The following is a 22680-nucleotide window of genomic DNA, read 5'->3' as shown; positions in this document are numbered from 1 at the left end:
AACAACTAATAGCTAATCTTTTTCTGTATGCCGACGCGTTTCGAACTCGATGTATTCAATTGTCGAGTTCTCATCAGGGCTCGATCTCTTGAATTTTTCTAGAAATATATAAAACAAAGTGTTTTTACTCATTAATCTATACTTCGTCTGCTTTTCATCTAAATACTCTAGTGTCACCGTTTTTTACCTTTGTCCCAGCAGCCGCCGGTCCGCAGGTACTTTGGCTACTTTCAACTGGAATGACTTGGACCTGTAGGTGGGTAAGGGAATTGTATAACTTCCTCTTCAGTTTGCATACAAATGAGAATGCACATACTTTAATTTGGCATACCTCAAGGTGTGGGCAGAGATCTGTGAAGACCCTCTGAGTTGTTTTTCTCTGTTCTTCACGATATTTTAACTGCCTAAAAATGACAGTGCATTACTTGAAAGTTTATATTCATTGACCTCAAAACTAGAGAAGGAGTTCAAAACTCGAAAAGACATACCTGGCGTTTTTGCCTAATTCGAATATGGGCTGCAGCGCTTCTCTGTTTCTTCTGCGTGTCAGCCTAAAACGGTATAGCAGTACTAAGCATTTTTGTCTAATTTGATTCTTTGATTTTTCACAAAGAGGCATTACACACTCGATAGGGCATACCTGGCGTTCGCGCCGGTTTCAACTGTAACTGCAGCGTCTCTGTGTATTCTACGTGAATTTCAAATTCCCATCCGCGGTCGAAATACCCGCTATTCTCCTGTGTATATAAATATGAATAGAATTTAATTTAATTTCGGCTCCGGGCAGCGAAGTGAGGTTTCTAGTTTAATCTTAGGTGGCACTTACTTCCAACCGTGGCAATCCGGCGACCTCCTTAGTGAGTCTGTGGATGCGGCGGCCATCTTGCAAGGGCTTTTTAACCATGATGGTTACTCAATGGAAACTTCCAGTATTCTGTGGCGGCCATCTTTGAAGGGGTTTATTTTAAGGTTATAAACCATTTGTGATTAGAATAAGGCAATTCTTTAGCATGGTGGATTTTCAGTACATCTTGCTATATTCGTCTTTCAATTAATCAATTAAGCCCCATATCTTTAAATCAGTGTGGCTTTGGCGCATCTTATATCTCACAGCCTTGCAATTTCTGATAGCGAATTCATAGCATGTAACGCACTATTGAATTTCAGTATTAAATATGCCTCCTTTTTTAGCAGTATTTCATCTGGATCCAAGGGCCTACTGTGTTGTAGGACATACAAAACAGACCACTTAAAGTCGTTTTCAGTGTGGTTTTTCTCGATGAAATGTTCTACCATTGGGGCGGTCAAGATTTTATTTTTTAATCTTGATTTGTGCTGTGTCATTCGTGTGTTCACTTGCTGTGTTGTCTTGCCAATATAGAGTTTTTGGCATGGACACACTATGACGTACACGACATTGCGTGTTCTGCAGTTAGAGAAATGCAAGTGTTTCCATCTGACACTTCCATGTCGGAATTCCTTCCCTTCCAACGTGTTTCCACATGCCACACAGGAACCACATTTGTGGTGTCCCTCAACTGGTTTCATCCCCCATTGGGACAATAAGTCGCTTTTTGGTTTGGGTAGTGCAATATCCGCCCTTACTAATTGCTGCCCGATACTTCTATTGCGGTACGCAAAAAGCGGACGTGGAAAGGAACAATCCAAATTTTCCAACAGGTGCCAGTTTTTTAAAACCACCTGTCTCAATTTGTTGGTGTCGGGCCCAAAGGTTGTTACACAGACCAATCGGTCCAATTCAGGTTTAATTCTAGTCTGCAGCAGACACTCTCGAGGTGTATACCGTGCCCTCTTGAACGAATGCTTTAGCAGCTTTTTAGGGTAACCTCTCTCTGTTAGTTCCTCACAGAAACGACTCGCATGTCTTTCATAGTCTGCTGACGCTGTACAATTCCTCCTAATGCGGAGCAGTTGACCATAAGGAAGATTGGACTTCAGATTTCTGGGGTGGGCACTTTGATGATGTAACATAGTGTTCTTATCAGTCTTTTTCTTATACAGGGAGGAAATTAGCCGTCCCTCAATGCATGTGATCTCCACATCAAGAAAAGTCATTCGCCTGTCGCTATGTTCCATTGAAAATTTTATATCCAAATGTTTGGCCTTTAGCCATGCATGGAACTGAATCAATTCGGTGTGGCTCCCCTGCCACAGAAGCCACACGTCGTCGATATAACGATACCATTGTTTGATATTTCCACTATATGGATTGTCATTGTCAATGAACTTTCTTTCATACTCAGCCATGTACAGGATGGCCATCTCTGGAGCATAAGGACATCCCATGGCCGTCCCTTTCGTCTGCATGAAGAACTGCTCGTTAAATCGAAAGTAATTCTTCCTTAAAGCTATTTCAGCTAATTTAAGAATAAAACTAGTAGGAACCCGATGTGGTCTCTCGCGGGCTTCCAAATATAGTTCTATTACCTCCAGTGCTTCGTCCTGGGGGATCTGCGTATACAGTGACGTCACATCCATGGTGACTAACAGCTGTGACGTAGGATCAAATTCTGTACCTTCCACTTTGACAAAAAAATCCATGGTATCTTTTAAATATGATTTTACTGTACTTATGAAAGGTTTCAAAAAGAAATCCACGTATTTAGCCAGCGGTTCCAGGCAAGAGTCACACCCAGAGACGATCGGTCGTCCAGGCGGTTCGTTTAGATTTTTATGAATCTTTGGGAGAAAGTAGAGGACAGGAGTCCTAGGGAATTTTTTAATCAGAAAATCACCTTCTTTTGTTCCCACATAGCCATTATCTATACCAACTTTGACAATATCAGCTATTAAGCCTTGTATGTTTTTAACAGGGTCTTCCTCCAGCATTCTGTACCACGCATTGTTGTTGACCTGTAGTGCAGCTTCTTTTAGGTATTTGTCCCTTGGCCAAAGGACTACTGCACCACCTTTGTCAGCCTGCTTTATGATTATTGACTGATCTGCCCTTAAGTCTTTTATTGCACTTCTTTGTCCTTTGCTTATATTTTGTTGGATTAATTTTTTATTTTTATTTTCTAATTGATCTATAGAAGATAGCAAAGTCTGTTCGAAGGCATACACTTGTTTGGGAATTTTCTGGGTTGGTATGAAGTTCGATTTGTTACGTAACCCAGTGGTCTCTTTCTCAATCGTCGGCGGCTGGTTAGCAAAGAAGGCCCTCAGTTTGATTTTCCGACAAAACTCAATGGTTTCGAGTTTCATTTGTGTGAAATCTGTGGGCTGACGTGGAACAAATTTTAATCCCAAGTTTAAAACAGACTCTTCATCTCTCGTTAGTTGTTTGGGGGATAGATTGACCACTGTAGTGATTTCATTTACGACTTGTAATAGTTTCTCCTTGTCCGCATCTCCCATGGTACTTTGTACCTTGTTTTTGCCTGTTGGCCTTTTTCTAAAAAAGATACCTGTTTTTTATTTTGATTCCCGCGGCTGTCAGATCCTGATGATTCAGCTGAAGAAGATGTTTCAGAGAAAGTTTTGAATCTGTTGCGAGATCTTCCCTGATAGTTATAAAGTGCCTCCCTTGAGTCTGATTGTGTATAGTACTCGTCCTTAAGGAAAGGATACGCCTTTTAGAGTGTGAAAGCCTTTGAATCTTTTTCGTACTGTGCAATTTTGTTATTCAACGCGTTATCCTTAAAAGTTAGGATCTCCTTCTCTATTTTTTCTAGAAGTGCTTTTGCATCAGATATTGTCGGGCTGTCCTTGATCGCCTCAGTTAGTGTCACTATTTCTTCTAGTTCCTTAGCACTCAATCTCTGTGCGGTTTCAATTGTGTGGACCATAAGGTCCCTGCTGCATTTCGTGTTGATGCAACTGAATCCTTTCCTGTACTCCACGTCCTCAGTGAAGATTACAGGAACATTCTTCACCTGTAGTCCCCACGGTATTGTACCACCTCTCAGATGTTTTAACAAGAAGTGACCGTGGAGTTCGGTCCTAATATGTTTTTTGCTCAGTCTGATTAATTTGTCTGACTCGTTCTGCTGTTGGGCAGTAGAGCTCAGGGTGACATTAGAGAAAGCAGCGGAAGCTATCAAGCTTTGTATGTGATCTTCGCTGAATGATAGGGTGTCCCTCTCAGACATCACTTGAGAAGGATAAACTATCCTTCCTTATCTCATTAAAGAATTCACAACAAGGGAGACTTAATCATATGCCCTTAGGACTCTCGCGGGGGTTGCCCGCTCTATACTTAGGAAAGCGAGGGGAGTTAGGTCCTGGGACTTGTAGTCAGTTGGACCATATATACTTGAGTAAGGAAAAGAATTTACCAACTACAAATTGTTTTAAACCCACTATTCAAGGGAAAAAACAAACCAAGTGATACTCCTAGGTAATGGGGGTATATTTTATTCGTACCCTTTCAATTTATTTTTATTTTTTGAAGTGTAAACGTATTGTATGAAAAGGACACTTTACGTTCTCTCACATTTATAGCAATTTTTCATTATATATACAAATATACAATACAATTAAACAATACAACACTTACATAAACACACTTTTGTTACCATATATACAGACTGTTATTTCCCGAAAAGGGGCAAGGGTCAAGCTTTCGACGCACGAAATGATTCAGCTACGAACAAAATGCAGTTTTTTAACAATTCATACACCATAAATTAATTCTGTGGTCTACTAAACAACTAAACAACTAATAGCTAATCTTTTTCTGTGTGCCGACGCGTTTCGAACTCGATGTATTCAATTGTCGAGTTCTCATCAGGGCTCGATCTCTTGAATTTTTCTAGAAATATATAAAACAAAGTGTTTTTACTCATTAATCTATACTCCGTCTGCTTTTCATCTAAATACTCTAGTGTCACCGTTTTTTACCTTTGTCCCAGCAGCCGCCGGTCCGCAGGTACTTTGGTTACTTTCAACTGGAATGACTTGGACCTGTAGGTGGGTAAGGGAATTGTATAACTTCCTCTTCAGTTTGCATACAAATGAGAATGCACATACTTTATTTTGGCATACCTCAAGGTGTGGGCAGAGATCTGTGAAGACCCTCCGAGTTGTTTTTCTCTGTTCTTCACGATATTTTAACTGCCTAAAAATGACAGTGCATTACTTGAAAGTTTATATTCATTGACCTCAAAACTAGAGAAGGAGTTCAAAACTCGAAAAGACATACCTGGCGTTTTCGCCTAATTCGAATATGGGCTGCAGCGCTTCTCTGTTTCTTCTGCGTGTCAGCCTAAAACGGTATAGCAGTACTAAGCATTTTTGTCTAATTTGATTCTTCGATTTTTCACAAAGAGGCATTACACACTCGATAGGGCATACCTGGCGTTCGCGCCGGTTTCAACTGTAACTGCAGCGTCTCTGTGTATTCTACGTGAATTTCAAATTCCCATCCGCGGTCGAAATACCCGCTATTCTCCTGTGTATATAAATATGAATAGAATTTAATTTAATTTCGGCTCCGGGCAGCGAAGTGAGGTTTCTAGTTTAATCTTAGGTGGCACTTACTTCCAACCGTGGCAATCCGGCGACCTCCTTAGTGAGTCTGTGGATGCGGCGGCCATCTTGCAAGGGCTTTTTAACCATGATGGTTACTCAATGGAAACTTCCAGTATTCTGTGGCGGCCATCTTTGAAGGGGTTTATTTTAAGGTTATAAACCATTTGTGATTAGAATAAGGCAATTCTTTAGCATGGTGGATTTTCAGTACATCTTGCTATATTCGTCTTTCAATTAATCAATTAAGCCCCATATCTTTAAATCAGTGTGGCTTTGGCGCATCTTATATCTCACAGCCTTGCAATTTCTGATAGCGAATTCATAGCATGTAACGCACTATTGAATTTCAGTATTAAATATGCCTCCTTTTTTAGCAGTATTTCATCTGGATCCATGGGCCTACTGTGTTGTAGGACATACAAAACAGACCACTTAAAGTCGTTTTCAGTGTGGTTTTTCTCGATGAAATGTTCTACCATTGGGGCGGTCAAGATTTTATTTTTTAATCTTGATTTGTGCTGTGTCATTCGTGTGTTCACTTGCTGTGTTGTCTTGCCAATATAGAGTTTTTGGCATGGACACACTATGACGTACACGACATTGCGTGTTCTGCAGTTAGAGAAATGCAAGTGTTTCCATCTGACACTTCCATGTCGGAATTCCTTCCCTTCCAACGTGTTTCCACATGCCACACAGGAACCACATTTGTGGTGTCCCTCAACTGGTTTCATCCCCCATTGGGACAATAAGTCGCTTTTTGGTTTGGGTAGTGCAATATCCGCCCTTACTAATTGCTGCCCGATACTTCTATTTTTGCGGTACGCAAAAAGCGGACGTGGAAAGGAACAATCCAAATTTTCCAACAGGTGCCAGTTTTTTAAAACCACCTGTCTCAATTTGTTGGTGTCGGGCCCAAAGGTTGTTACACAGACCAATCGGTCCAATTCAGGTTTAATTCTAGTCTGCAGCAGACACTCTCGAGGTGTATACCGTGCCCTCTTGAACGAATGCTTTAGCAGCTTTTTAGGGTAACCTCTCTCTGTTAGTTCCTCACAGAAACGACTCGCATGTCTTTCATAGTCTGCTGACGCTGTACAATTCCTCCTAATGCGGAGCAGTTGACCATAAGGAAGATTGGACTTCAGATTTCTGGGGTGGGCACTTTGATGATGTAACATAGTGTTCTTATCAGTCTTTTTCCTATACAGGGAGGAAATTAGCCGTCCTTCAATGCATGTGATCTCCACATCAAGAAAAGTCATTCGCCTGTCGCTATGTTCCATTGAAAATTTTATATCCAAATGTTTGGCATTTAGCCATGCATGGAACTGAATCAATTCGGTGTGGCTCCCCTGCCACAGAAGCCACACATCGTCGATATAACGATATTTCCACTATATGGATTGTCATTGTCAATGAACTTTCTTTCATACTCAGCCATGTACGGGATGGCCATCTCTGGAGCATAAGGACATCCCATGGCCGTCCCTTTCGTCTGCATGAAGAACTGCTCGTTAAATCGAAAGTAATTCTTCCTTAAAGCTATTTCAGCTAATTTAAGAATAAAACTAGTAGGAACCCGATGTGGTCTCTCGCGGGCTTCCAAATATAGTTCTATTACCTCCAGTGCTTCGTCCTGGGGGATCTGCATATACAGTGACGTCACATCCATGGTGACTAACAGCTGTGACGTAGGATCAAATTCTGTACCTTCCACTTTGACTAAAAAATCCATGGTATCTTTTAAATATGATTTTACTGTACTTATGAAAGGTTTCAAAAAGAAATCCACGTATTTAGCCAGCGGTTCCAGGCAAAAGTCACACCCAGAGACGATCGGTCGTCCAGGTGGTTCGTTTAGATTTTTATGAATCTTTGGGAGAAAGTAGAGGACAGGAGTCCTAGGGAATTTTTTAATCAGAAAATCACCTTCTCGAACTCGAAACCGTTGAGTTTTGTCGGAAAATCAAACTGAGGGCCTTCTTTGCTAACCAGCCGCCGACGATTGAGAAAGAGACCACTGGGTTACGTAACAAATCGAACTTCATACCAACCCAGAAAATTCCCAAACAAGTGTATGCCTTCGAACAGACTTTGCTATCTTCTATAGATCAATTAGAAAATAAAAATAAAAAATTCATCCAACAAAATATAAGCAAAGGACAAAGAAGTGCAATAAAAGAATTAAGGGCAGATCAGTCAATAGTCCTAAAGCAGGCTGACAAAGGTGGTGCAGTAGTCCTTTGGCCAAGGGACAAATACCTAAAAGAAGCTGCACTACAGGTCAACAACAATGCGTGGTACAGAATGCTGGAGGAAGACCCTGTTAAAAACATACAAGGCTTAATAGCTGATATTGTCAAAGTTGGTATAGATAATGGCTATGTGGGAACAAAAGAAGGTGATTTTCTGATTAAACAATTCCCTAGGACTCCTGTCCTCTACTTTCTCCCAAAGATTCATAAAAATCTAAACGAACCGCCTGGACGACCGATCGTCTCTGGGTGTGACTCTTGCCTGGAACCGCTGGCTAAATACGTGGATTTCTTTTTGAAACCTTTCATAAGTACAGTAAAATCATATTTAAAAGATACCATGGATTTTTTAGTCAAAGTGGAAGGTACAGAATGTTATCCTACGTCACAGCTGTTAGTCACCATGGATGTGACGTCACTGTATACGCAGATCCCCCAGGACGAAGCACTTGAGGTAATAGAACTATATTTGGAAGCCCGCGAGAGACCACATCGGGTTCCTACTAGTTTTATTCTTAAATTAGCTGAAATAGCTTTAAGGAAGAATTACTTTCGATTTAACGAGCAGTTCTTCATGCAGACGAAAGGGACGGCCATGGGATGTCCTTATGCTCCAGAGATGGCCATCCTGTACATGGCTGAGTATGAAAGAAAGTTCATTGACAATGACAATGCATATAGTGGAAATATCAAACAATGGTATCGTTATATCGACGACGTGTGGCTTCTGTGGCAGGGGAGCCACACCGAATTGATTCAGTTCCATGCATGGCTAAATGCCAAACATTTGGATATAAAATTTTCAATGGAACATAGCGACAGGCGAATGACTTTTCTTGATGTGGAGATCACATGCATTGAAGGACGGCTAATTTCCTCCCTGTATAGGAAAAAGACTGATAAGAACACTATGTTACATCATCAAAGTGCCCACCCCAGAAATCTGAAGTCCAATCTTCCTTATGGTCAACTGCTCCGCATTAGGAGGAATTGTACAGCGTCAGCAGACTATGAAAGACATGCGAGTCGTTTCTGTGAGGAACTAACAGAGAGAGGTTACCCTAAAAAGCTGCTAAAGCATTCGTTCAAGAGGGCACGGTATACACCTCGAGAGTGTCTGCTGCAGACTAGAATTAAACCTGAATTGGACCGATTGGTCTCTGTAACAACCTTTGGGCCCGACACCAACAAATTGAGACAGGTGGTTTTAAAAAACTGGCACCTGTTGGAAAATTTGGATTGTTCCTTTCCACGTCCGCTTTTTGCGTACCGCAAAAATAGAAGTATCGGGCAGCAATTAGTAAGGGCGGATATTGCACTACCCAAAGCAAAAAGCAACTTATTGTCCCAATGGGGGATGAAACCAGTTGAGGGACACCACAAATGTGGTTCCTGTGTGGCATGTGGAAACACGTTGGAAGGGAAGGAATTCCGACATGGAAGTGTCAGATGGAAACACTTGCATTTCTCTAACTGCAGAACACGCAATGTCGTGTACGTCATAGTGTGTCCATGCCAAAAACTCTATATTGGCAAGACAACACAGCAAGTGAACACACGAATGACACAGCACAAATCAAGATTAAAAAATAAAATCTTGACAGCCCCAATGGTAGAACATTTCATCGAGAAAAACCACACTGAAAACGACTTTAAGTGGTCTGTTTTGTATGTCCTACAACACAGTAGGCCCATGGATCCAGATGAAATCCTGCTAAAAAAGGAGGCATATTTAATACTGAGATTCAATAGTGCGTTACATGGTATGAATTCGCTATCAGAAATTGCAAGGCTGTGAGATATAAGATGCGCCAAAGCCACACTGATTTAAAGATATGGGGCTTAATTGATTAATTGAAAGACGAATATAGCAAGATGTACTGAAAATCCACCATGCTAAAGAATTGCTTTATTCTAATCACAAATGGTTTATAACCTTAAAATAAACCCCTTCAAAGATGGCCGCCACAGAATACTGGAAGTTTCCATTGAGTAACCATCATGGTTAAAAAGCCCTTGCAAGATGGCCGCCGCATCCACAGACTCACTAAGGAGGTCGCCGGATTGCCACGGTTGGAAGTAAGTGCCACCTAAGATTAAACTAGAAACCTCACTTCGCTGCCCGGAGCCGAAATTAAATTAAATTCTATTCATATTTACATACACAGGAGAATAGCGGGTATTTCGACCGCGGATGGGAATTTGAAATTCACGTAGAATACACAGAGACGCTGCAGTTAAAGTTGAAACCGGCGCGAACGCCAGGTATGCCCTATCGAGTGTGTAATGCCTCTTTGTGAAAAATCGAAGAATCAAATTAGACAAAAATGCTTAGTACTGCTATACCGTTTTAGGCTGACACGCAGAAGAAACAGAGAAGCGCTGCAGCCCATATTCGAATTAGGCGAAAACGCCAGGTATGTCTTTTCGAGTTTTGAACTCCTTCTCTAGTTTTGAGGTCAATGAATATAAACTTTCAAGTAATGCACTGTCATTTTTAGGCAGTTAAAATATCGTGAAGAACAGAGAAAAACAACTCGGAGGGTCTTCACAGATCTCTGCCCACACCTTGAGGTATGCCAAATTAAAGTATGTGCATTCTCATTTGTATGCAAACTGAAGAGGAAGTTATACAATTCCCTTACCCACCTACAGGTCCAAGTCATTCCAGTTGAAAGTAACCAAAGTACCTGCGGACCGGCGGCTGCTGGGACAAAGGTAAAAAACTGTGACACTAGAGTATTTAGATGAAAAGCAGACGGAGTATAGATTAATGAGTAAAAACACTTTGTTTTATATATTTCTAGAAAAATTCAAGAGATCGAGCCCTGATGAGAACTCGACAATTGAATACATCGAGTTCGAAACGCGTCGGCACACAGAAAAAGATTAGCTATTAGTTGTTTAGTAGACCACAGAATTAATTTATGGGGTAGGAATTGTTAAAAAACTGCATTTTGTTCATAGCTGAATCATTTCGTGCGTCGAAAGCTTGACCCTTGCCCCTTTTCGGGAAATAACAGTCTGTATATATGGTAACAAAAGTGTGTTTATGTAAGTGTTGTATTGTTTAATTGTATTGTATATTTGTATATATAATGAAAAATTGCTATAAATGTGAGAGAACGTAAAGTGTCCTTTTCATACAATACGTTTACACTTCAAAAAATAAAAATACATTGAAAGGGTACGAATAAAATATACCCCCATTACCTAGGAGTATCACTTGGTTTGTTTTTTCCCTTGAATAGTGGGTTTAAAACAATTTGTAGTTGGTAAATTCTTTTCCTTACTCAAGTATATATGGTCCAACTGACTACAAGTCCCAGGACCTAACTCCCCTCGCTTTCCTTCAATCCTAAGACAGGTCACCTCCTACAGCCCATTCAGGTTAATCATAATGAATGTGAGGCAGTTGCTCATGGCAAGAGTACCTGCCCTGCCGGTCCCAACCTGCCCCCTCCTGCAGTCCCATCTCATAAGCCAGCGCCACTCCTCCCGATGGCTAAGCGTCCAACCAACTCTAGCATCAGCCATCTAAACGTCCGCCATAACAGTGCAGCAACGCAGGCAAACCACATCACACCAGACCTACCTCTTCATCCCAGGCACAACATCCCCTATATAGTGTACAACATAGGCCGACCCATTCAAACATTCTTAACCTGTTCGAAGCCCCCAAAATCTACATGGTTAATGTGCCCAAGCTTGACTCTAGAAATGGGGTCGAAAATGCAGACTCCCTGACAAACAATGCCATTCATTGGAATCACCATGTCAGGGGCTGAAGTTCAGTTATACGGGATGATATTATCAGGGCTCAGAGGTTTACCTTTCCCTCCCAAACCGCTAGATCACATTGAGCTTACCCTTAATGGGGCTGATCTGACAGAAAACCTTCTTGTCCTGGAATTCCGTACCTGCCTGCCTGAAACTTCCTCTGTACAATTTAGGTGATTTTCACTTGACAGCCAGTGTAGCCAACCTGCTATGCAAACACATACTCTTTTAGCAGATTGCTCTTCACTGGAGGCTAATGATTGACTACGAGTGAGCCCCAACTGCACCGAGGATCTCACATTGCTCCTCTAATTCGTGTGACCCCATCTCTAGAAAACCTGATTCCATTTATTGGCTCTGATCTGGTGCCTAGAAATACACCGGCTGCACCTTCCCCTTATGAAGGAAAGCGGGTTATTAGAGGCAAGCTACCCAATATGTTTGATTGGCAAAAAACATCAAACAAAAAAAAAAGAATGATTTTTCTGGACAGTGCCTTTTTGGGATTGACCGCCCATTTTTCTGTGTCTCCTTAATAACCGTTTTTTTCTAGGTGTATCACAGTGTAATCTGTCCAGACACAGGTTGAAAGCAGGGGCTGCTGAGGTTTTTTAGAATTATACTATTTTTGACAAAATTTAGGAATTTAGGCCCAGATTTATCAAACTTTCACGCAACACAGCAAGGCACCTTGCTGCTATGCATAAAGGAAGAGGTCAGTATTTCGCCATATTTAACTTTATATTGCACATTCCTGTCCTTTCCTTGCACTGGTGCACAATGTTTATGCCTTGTACCAACTCAGACACCCTTGCATCGTGGTGCAATGGTACCTGTTTTGTAGGCAGGATTGTTTTTGTGCCGGAAAAGAGACCTTCCTGCTCAAAAACAATCCTCAGACTTTCCTCTTTTTACATGTAAGGCAGAGTGTAGTAGGAAAAAGTGAATCTGCTTTGGAGACATGTCATGGGGCTACCACTGGTCTAGCTGGGGAGTAATTGGTTAGTTGGCTTCTGCTCTTGGCAGTCTCTGTATCTCCAACCTCCTCTAGGCAAGTGGCTGAATGCCAACTTTCTGGGTTTGTGGATTTAAATTCTGGCATTTCTTTTCAGCAGCGCAAAGCACGGGTTGGGGCAAGTGCCCTCTCTTCATAGTAGAAGGCATACATCCTGGCATTACCTTTAGGCTATGCAATTATGTCCTTTTTGCTCACATCTTAAAAGTTTTGAACTGGTTTAGTCATCTCAGAGAAAAACAAAATAACTCTTTCTCCACCATCATTAATGGGTATTCAAACTAGATAGTTGCACTTGACATTTTCGAGGGTTGGGGGGAGGGGGTGGTAATGAGAGAAGTAGTGCAACTGGGGTGTGGAGGGAGAGGAAAGACAGCAAGCTCCTGTTACCACTAACCTCATGACGTTCAGTACAACCATATGGGTGCCATACATTATGATGAGAACTGTAACACTGTTATGCTAACTCACTTGTGCCCATGTGATCCAGTCCACAGATTTACGATGGCATGCTGGTAGGCAGTCTGTTTACTATGGTTCAGAAAAAAATGGCTTGTCCCCTTATAATAATTTGCTGCCACCAACTTTTGGTAGTGTCATGGTAGCAATAGTCACCCATGCTAAAGGGAATATCATTTGAGATGACCCCAGCCCTCCACCAAAGTCTAGCGTGCTGTTTTTAAGGAGCAAGCCATGTATCACGTGTCGTGAGACTTCTTCTCAAGGAAACTTAACAGGTTAAACAGAACAGCAAGTGATGAGCAGTAAATCACAAGAAAGCTGCGCCTCAGTCCTTTGACCAGACAGCGATCCAGCCAGAAAGACTGTAGCCCTACACACCTAAGGACAAACCCATTATTGCTTCATGCTACTGGAGCCTTCTTATGTGTCAAGATCTTCTTATGCGTCGAAAGAGGCACCACAAGTTGTGGCTCGAGTAGTTGCGCAGTCACTGTATAACTTAGTAGAAACGGGGTCAATCAATGTGGGTGGAAAGGGTTATCTAATATGTTCCCCAGACGAATTGCATCAGTGCTGGTCAGGGAATGAATCCGGGATGATCCACCGTCTGTCATGTCAAGGCCACAATAGCACATTGATTGACCCCATTTCTACTAAGTTATACAGTGACTGCGCAACTACTCCAGCCATGACTACACTAGCGTGACTTAAAGCCCATATCTTGACACGACCAGAGGGTGGGTGACTAGACCCCACCCTATAAGGTTGCCCCACCCAGTCCTGATGAAGATCCACACAGCCAAGGCTTTGACTACCTGATGGCTATAAGACGGATCGAAACGTCGACGAATACCCCATCCAGCTAAGGGCCTGGACCCATTACCCCCCACGTGCTTTATGAATGATACATTCTATGTATATCAAAACTATTGAAAAACTGCATATGAATTGTACTCGGCTAGGCTTTGTAGGACGGTGAATTACAACTGATCCTTTTGTATATAAATTGTATGAATTACTCTCTCCTATGTCACCTACTTTGAGTCCCCTTCCTACCACATTTCACTTGAGCACCTTTCTCCCCTTTTTGCACGTTATCTACCCCTTGGAGCAACCTACCCCCAAAAATATGACGTGTTTAAATAACGGTCTCACCAGTTTGAAATAAAAATATATGGTGTTTTCAATTACAGGGAGTTGCACATTTTGTTTCTTTCTTTTCAAATGATGTATTAATTACTCAGGAGCTCACACAATTAATTCTAATAGCTCTGGAAATAATTTATGAATATTCCAACAAGGGATTTGATTTATCTCTTTCTAAATTCGGGTCAAGGACCATTGTTTTTTGTATTAAATTGTGCCCAGGTCACTGACCATTACTGGGCTACCCCATTTTTTGTAATGTCTTACCAAGTAAAAGCAGAGTCTGTAACCTTTACTGAGGAGCAAAGAAAGTCCACAAACTGTACTCTTTTGCAAAGTGCTGCAAGATCATAAAGTTAGATATAAATAGAAAAAGAGAGCATGCTTTTGCAAGCACATTATAAAAATTGGGCAATCCAACTGCCATTTTGTCATGTTCAACAGACTGTTATGTCACAACAAATCTCCTTTTCTTGAGAATTACCTGAATATTGTGAAACCTCAGACAAAACTATCCTCCTGGCAAACACTCCCTTCTCCCGATTTCAGACATTTTTCCAGTGGATTTGCACTGGAGTGGGAATAGCTGTGAATGCGTTGTTGGGACCAGAAATAGAGTGACGCATACAGAGTATGCCATTCTACAGACACAGCCTGTTTGAGAAATATAAATGTTTTACTTCAATCTTTAAGGACTGGCACGGTCAGAGCAAGATCTGTAGGGACTCTACAAGGTTTCACCCCATACTCATGCACAGGAGGCAACCCTCTGGACCAGGGGAAAGTTATGAATGCGAGAGTCACTGTCATTACAGACAAGATCCCAGGCTTCTACCAATGCTATATGCCCAATGCATCAAACGTCAGAGTCAACAGGGAGCCCAAACTAAACCACCATTTAGAGAAGACTTCTCAAATGGGAGGCACAGTAAGCCAGAAGAGCAAGACTGCCAACAGGAATCCTACTTGCACAGTAAAGAGCAGTAGTGGGTAGGGTTCAGGGGCATCTCCCAGCCCAGCTGAGTGATGTCATAAGCTATGGCGTTTGTATTGAATTTGTTCAGAACAATCTAACCACCGTCCTGAAGAAGGAACATCACCCACATCTGAGTTCACTTTGGTAGGAATTCTGAAACTAATATTAAAAAATACTGTGGAGGAAGTGCTGAAGACCTAAAGAAGCAAGGGCTTTTATTCAGTATTATTTTTGTTGAATAAAATGACAGCATGGTGCTCCCCCATCCTCGATCTCAGGAAACTAAACCAATTCCTCAGCAGAGATGAATCTTTAATGGCTCCCCCCACAAGGCCAATTATAAGCCATTAACAAAAAAGATGTTCAAGAGCACAAAGACTTGAAGGACTCCTATTTTCATATATCCACACACCGCGGGCACACAAAGCACTCGTGTTTCATGGTACATGGACAAAACTATCTGTACAACACACTACCATTCAGCCTCAAACCTGCCCCTTACATCTTCAGTAGATCTGGTGGTCACTTACCTTCACCAGAAAAGGGTATGCATCACCCTTACCTGGATGACTGACTGTTGAAAACACCATTATAATCTCTAGTGAACAAAGCAGTGGGACTGCACTAAAATGTTATACTTTGACTTCGGGTTGAGCCTAGCTTGGAGTTATTCACTAAGGGCTGGGGAATTGCCCCCACCGGACCTACTTAAAGCTACTAATGTGGCACATGGGGATCCTAGAGCTTACCCTGGCTTGGAAGAAATGAGGGAACTCTAGGCCATATGGGTGAGACATCCCGCTTAACTAGAGACACAACTGATTAGCTCTTGTGGGACAAAGAACCTGAGTGTCCTCCTAGCCTTCGCATGATGGAAGCACCATAGTGGCAGAGGCATAGGATCTCTTCAGGGCGTAATCCGGGGCCCAAGCAACAAGATGGAGGAGCTATCCAGGGGCACGAACAGAAGGTGGACTAAACCCCTAGCTTTGGTAGTATAGCAGGGAATATGGCAGGTCCCAGAGGCATGGGGGCGGCGGGGGGGGGGGGTTGCAGGTGCCATCTCGTGGAGTTTATGGCCAGCTTGCAGGGTGGCCACTAGCCGAACCACCCAATGTTACGGAAGTGGCAGAAGGAACAAGGCAGCCTACAGCACAGGCAAGTAAGGCAGGTTACTTGTTTTTGGAGGACATGGAGCAGAGAACACACTCTGCCAGAGATAGGCTTGAGATGCTCAGATATCTGACTGATGCAACCCCCCTCGCCCCCCCCCACCCTGCCACCCCCCATGAAGAAAACTGAAATTTTAGAGATGTAGTGCCTCTTGCGGCTTGGACATCTAGATGGAATTTGAACAGATAATGGTTGAGTGGCTTAAAAAATACTTGCATTTTAGGTGCAACAATTGGCTAAGCCCACACTCTTAAGACATCACAGGAAAATGAAGCCGGATTAAACGTTTGATTCGACCCATAGTGCGGGTTATCTGGCGCTTCTAACCAATATATAATAGGCTACACAAAAATGTGCACTCTGATCAAGGGCCCCTTGAGAGAACGTATTGCCACACAAGGACAGATTGCAGGGCAACAGAGGCAAGCCTCCATTAACGATATTTGGTACCGGTACCAACCAGCAGCAGAAAATGATTAGTCTTTTAAAGGAGCAGAAGCGCAGCTCATTTGGGCATAGTTACTTATAACCACACATTTGTACACGCACACACGCTCTCACAGACACTCCCACATTCACACACCCTCTCCTGTGTTGACTGTTTCCTGGTGACCCACTCACTTCTCAGGTCAATGACATAGGCATGAACTTGTATATATAGATAGATCACTGGGATCACACACTGATTGGGATATCTGGGGAAAAGATTCCAAATGAATGTCTTTAGGAATCTGGTTCATAAGACATCGATGATGAAAGAGAAGAATTCTTCCACAATAAACTGGGAGAAATGTCATACACCACAACCTGTAATGCTTTACGCCATAGCAGGGGCATGGCCATTAGCACAAGTGTGACTAAAGTGAGAAAAAGTTGGAAGAAAGTAAAGTTGCAGAAAAGTTAGAAGTGCTTGAGACTGATGTTTAGCAATGATCCGGGGCCAGCTAAGAGTTTATAGAACAAACACAGTGGAGTTCGCCATTTTGAAATTTGGACAATATTTTTATAAGAGTTGTAACAAGACAGGAGTCAATATAGCCTAAGCGATAGCGTTACCACAGAGAGAAGATGAAAAATTCTGATTCCCAAACTTGTGAATGGTCCCAAAGCCAGACACACTTCTACAGCCTTTTCAGATTTTCACCAGTCAACGCATTCAATGTGAAATCTTCCATACAACTTTTTGCTTCATTTTAATCTTCTAATTAAATATGTCAAACCAGACAATTCATAAAAAAATCCATGATTCAAATCCATATAAACAATTGTACAATTGCTGCTTTTTCCTTCTTTGAGCACAGTTAGTATTCACAATGCATTCTGGACCAGAACGGTCCTTCGTCAGGGGGACGTGCTGTGGAATAGTCAAACAAATAAATAAGCTGCTTCATAAAAAAACACACCAAACAGGAGCAACAGGCATTCGAGGCAGTTTGGTGTGGAGGGGAAGGCAAAAGGATAAGGGGGGGTAGAGTGTTGTGAAGACACAGAGTCCCAATTAGATGACTATTCCTGGTTGTCCTTGTCAGAGGAGATAAAGGATTCCATAGAAGAAACCCATTGGCTTGAGATAAATATACAAGGCCTTGAAGGCATTGCACTATAGCTGATGGCTTCTTGACTGCATTCTACAAAACATTTCCCCACAGCTGAGCAAGTATCTATTGCCTGTTTCCTCACTGCACGTGTCTGTGTTGCAGGAAAACCTGTGTGTGACTTTGATCGTTTCTGTGGCTTCCAGGGTTACGTTGGGTTCAACCCTTGGCACGTCGTCAGAGGTTGTTGTGAATAGAGGTTTGTTTACCATATCTTTACAGCTTACGCTGTTCTCAAGATATTCACATTTCAACCCGCAGTCCTTTTCTAAGTTGCACCGTTTGCTGAAGGCCATGACTCTGGACCTGTTGGGGTCCCTGAAAAATTCCAACTGCAAACAGTGGCTTCCAAGTTATGACCTTAAACCTTCTTGTGCCATACCGCGAAGACACTGGTGTACCAGGACTATAACAAAATGCAATCCTCCCACACCACTGAATAGTCTGTGGACTAGTGGAATCCAGTGTACTGTGAACAGACACTGGGCACCAAATTGCATTCCAGTACCCTTTTAAGAATGCCATCTGCTTCCAAGGATTTGGGTGGGCACTTCGCACTGTCCAGTGCCAACAACTAAAACTCAGATCACTGCTGTGCAAAGATACATTTTGCTTTGAAAAGTAGCATATGAAACCAGTCACTCTTTGAGTTGCACACTTCTTGAGGGGGGGACTAGTGCAGACTCAAAAGTTCAGAAATTACGATCACTCATGAATTTTACCTATTGAACAACTGACAACAATTGACTTGTGATACTGTGGTCTGTGCTTGTAAAGTTGAAACTGGTGGCTCTGAGCACTGCCTTAGCTGGCTAACCTTAGTGATAGACTCTAACATTAACATACAGTGTATGATTTAGAGTTTGGGGTCTGATCTGAGGCTCGGAAGTAATCAAGAGTACTGAATTTCGTTGTATATGATTTTTTTTATCTTTAGTATATTTTGTGTATGTCTATTAAAGTGCTTTCCTTTCATAAAGTAAAGCACTGACTGGAGAGTAAATTATTAAGAGACATTGAAGTGTACAGTGTTCTGAGTGTCTAACCTAAATTGTCTCCTTGAGTAAGCCTTGGCCTGTTCTGCTCCACTATCCTGAGAACGTTGAGTGCAGGGGGCGGGGGACTTGGATATCCAGTTTGTGGTCCAGTTGTACATTGGCCTCGGGGCACTCGGTAGTAAATGATTCCAGTTGTAACAATTGAAATCCAATAACCTCTAAGTGAACTAGGACCCTAGTACCAGATCTTGCATTACGGCATAAAACGACAGCACTGTTGATGCCTTGGCTAACAGTGCAACTTCAGGATTTTGATAACATTTAGACCTAAAGCGGAATACTTTACATTTTAAAGTGAACTATTTAGCAAATTCCTCTAAATTAATAGAGTGTAGTATATTTTAAATTGGCATTTACAATACGTTATGGTTTTGAAAGGCCGTATTTTACTCTGAATTTTCCCACTTGGCAAATACCATCAGCTAAAACATCCTCTAATCTTCTCCTTACAGCATTACCTGTATGAGTTAGTCATCAAAACCCTCGTCCACCACAAACTCTTTTACATGCTGCACCAGTTCCTACAGTATCATGTCCTCAGTGATTCCAAGCCTCTGGTACGTATTTTAAATGGTTCTCGATTTATTCCAGTCACTGTATTAAGGGAGTTGACAGTAGCGCTTTGAAATGGTAATCAAGTTATTTAATGTATTTAATACCTGTATAACTATCAGTGATCCACGTTTAAGACTCATTCATTTAGCTACTTTGATATTTAAAATCTTCCATACATTTCAAATAATTTACAGTGGGGTTAATGGCTTTTCAAAAGGACATTTGTGGGTGTATGATTTCCCTGTAGGTAAGGTTTCTAATCCTGTGTCGACTCTTTAGTTCATGAGCAAACGTATATATGATAAGTCTGCACTGGTTGCTGTTGTTTCTCTACTGCAAGCCTAACTGATGGGATGAGATGTAGAGATGCTCTGGAGTGTAAAAAGTAAAAAGTAAAGTCCACATTTGTAAAGCGCACAATTACCCGTAAGGGTCTCTAGGCGCTGAGCTTTATTGGATCACTAAATGTTTTCACCCCACCGTTGGTATCCGTAAAAAACATAAGTAGATCTCACCTTATGTTACCATTAAAAAGGGAGTGGAGTGCAGTAAAGATACATTGTACCATCTCTTCTGGAGTCCAGTGGTCAGAATAGCATGGTACCAGAATAGAAAATACATAAAAACAGCAAGTTCAGGGATGACATACAGTGTGATAGAGCAAGGCCCCTGACAACTATTATAGATCAACTTCAGTGAGGGAAAGTCAGAATCTCTATTTAATTCGACTGTCCTTAATGATGGACTTGAGCCTCACTCAACAGGACCTGGCGTGGGATATTGAGATAGTAACGTCGCCTTCTTCCACTGTGTGACAAATTGCCAGAAATTTTACACGCTGTGATAATGACATAATATCAATCACATATGATTAAATAATGACTTCAAAGGACAGAATATGGATGTTGTTGGACCTATGCTTTTTAAAACCATCCAACAGCTAAGTAGACAGTTATGCCCCACCAGTCCCCCAATGATTGTTGTTGCCAGTCCAAAGGAGGATACAGAGACTGCATGCATTGTGTCTTTTTATTGTCTGTATTATTGCTTGTTATATCTTGAGGCAGTAATATAGTCCAGAATGTGTTAGGACTTTGAAAACCAACATTAGATGTGTGGCCATTATTAGTATAGAGATCTGCATTTAAAGCTACTAAAGTGTTCTTGTGCTTGCCATAATTTAGCCAGTATATTGTAACTGTTGCATAAACATACACCAATTTCTTTCTTCCTTTCAGTTTGAAGATATTAACTTTTTTTATTGTTTTTTCAAGGCATGTCAACTACTCACCCTAGAGAGTATTTATCCCCCTGCACATCAGCTTTCTCTGGATATGCTTAAGGTGAGAACCCTTAAACTGTACTATGAAACCCATGTATGAATGAGAAACGATTGTGTAAAGTTCTTAAAGAAAGGGTATTGATGTTTTAGCGTTTAGAGTCGGTGAAGGAATTAGCTGCAGCGTAAGAACTAAATGTAAAATCAGTATCCATACTTTATTGAGAAATATATCTGGGGAATTTCAGTAAATTCAGTAGACATTATATCGAGTTTACCTTCTGGCCGTACTGAAAAGATTGATTACTGGAAGAATAGAGTTTGGGTAATTTCAAACATCTTATTGCCCTAGCTGCATTAGGTTTTGCAACCATAGTTTGAGCAAATGGAGAGCAATTTATAGAAGGCCGCTTCACTTGGAGGTAGGTGGATAGTTTCACTTTGAGATGCTCTGTATAGAACTTCTGAATATAGCTGCTGGTGATGCCTAAAATGGGCCAACAAGGACTTGATTGGTTTATTTGATCACATTAGAAAGGATGTGTGGCAAGATGATCACTAGATTTTGAATCCATTTCATGTAATTAGATATTAATACTTGACCTATGCAGTTCTAAAATGAATTTTCTGGAGTGAGTAAAGCACAATGCAACTCTTTCTAGTGAAAATAAAAGGTTTGTCAGTTTTGGAAGGGAGTAGATGGCTCTGTCAAGGGAGATCCATTCCAGTTAACTTCAACATTAAAGTCCGCTTTGAGTGCACAAAAACTGTTGTACACTTTTACACTAGATACAGAAGGTAATTGCTCCATATTGTATGGTCAACATATCCCTATTGACCCCAAAGGCAGTTTAACATAGCAGCCATTGTTTGTTTAGTGTTTCAAGTCTTGCCAATGTGAGTCTGGAGCCTGAGTTCACAGGCATGATGCCTTTTCTTTGAGTTATTGTGCAGTATGCAATCACTGTGTGCAGGCTTCCACCACTGTTGCAAAGCACATGTTTGAATGGCCCTGGCACAGTTGCACTGTGCCACCTTGTTCCTTTAATCATTCTGACAGGCATTATAATAACCTACTGAGTCCCTTGGCTCTGCAGGATTTGGTTACACTTTTATTCAATAGCAGAGAACTCCACAATTCAAAGGTGTACTCCTTTTAAGAAGGGTTATTACTGTACTAGCGTTCAGATCATGAAAAGTCAAACACTTGGTGGCAGCTGATTAATACCTGTCGTCTACAGGCATTTGATTCTAAAATCAAACTTGTGGGGCTGCCTGCTGGCACTCCCTAGTAAATCCGTATAGTCTGCCATGACTGGGAACATTCACTCTCCCCAGAACGTAACTGGGTACATTTTGGAATCTCGGCGTGTGGTCTCTAAGGATTCATTACCTTCATACAGACTGGTCAAGGGCATGGACACTGGTACCACTTGACCAAAGATGATGCGCTTATTGCCCATTCCAACTCCCTGTCACCTCTGGTAGAAAAGGAATGAAGTCCAGCAACAAGTTCCTGACTGTCCCAGTCAGATCCATATTATGCCATGTCTGTTATCACCATGGAATCAGCACTCTGAAAACCAGAGTAAACCAAGATGCACTGGAACCTGAGTGGATCCCTTGCAAACTTAGATGCTGCACCAGTTTGGAGTAGTTTACAGCTAACTCACCGTTCTTCCCAATGATGCATGGATAAATTCTGGCCCAGTAAGCCAGAAAAACTTGATGCCTGAGCACACAAACATATAAAGAATTGCTCCACTGGATGTGAGTCCGAACTAAATGCAAAGGATTGTGGGTAAAGATTTCAGTTGCTGCAAACTATGGAAAAGAAAGAAGGCCTGCCTTGTGTGATCACTGCCTGCTGTATCAACTTCTGAACCAAGTTCC

At 41.7% G+C, this 22680-nt stretch overlaps 1 protein-coding gene across 1 annotated transcript in view; it reads left to right on the top strand.

Moving 5' to 3' along the window:
- Positions 1–22680, top strand: part of RMC1 (regulator of MON1-CCZ1) — a 266564-nt gene that overhangs the window by 191428 nt on the left and 52456 nt on the right. Inside the window, exons 17-18 of the mRNA XM_078687420.1 lie at positions 19406–19510; positions 20783–20851. Of these exons, the coding sequence (XP_078543546.1) occupies positions 19406–19510; positions 20783–20851 (174 nt within the window). The remainder of the gene's footprint in view (positions 1–19405; positions 19511–20782; positions 20852–22680) is intronic.

Source organism: Lissotriton helveticus, chromosome 4_1, assembly GCF_964261635.1.
Source record: "Lissotriton helveticus chromosome 4_1, aLisHel1.1, whole genome shotgun sequence".
Lineage (NCBI taxonomy): Eukaryota > Metazoa > Chordata > Amphibia > Caudata > Salamandridae > Lissotriton > Lissotriton helveticus.
This window is presented reverse-complemented; position numbering and strand designations above follow the sequence as displayed.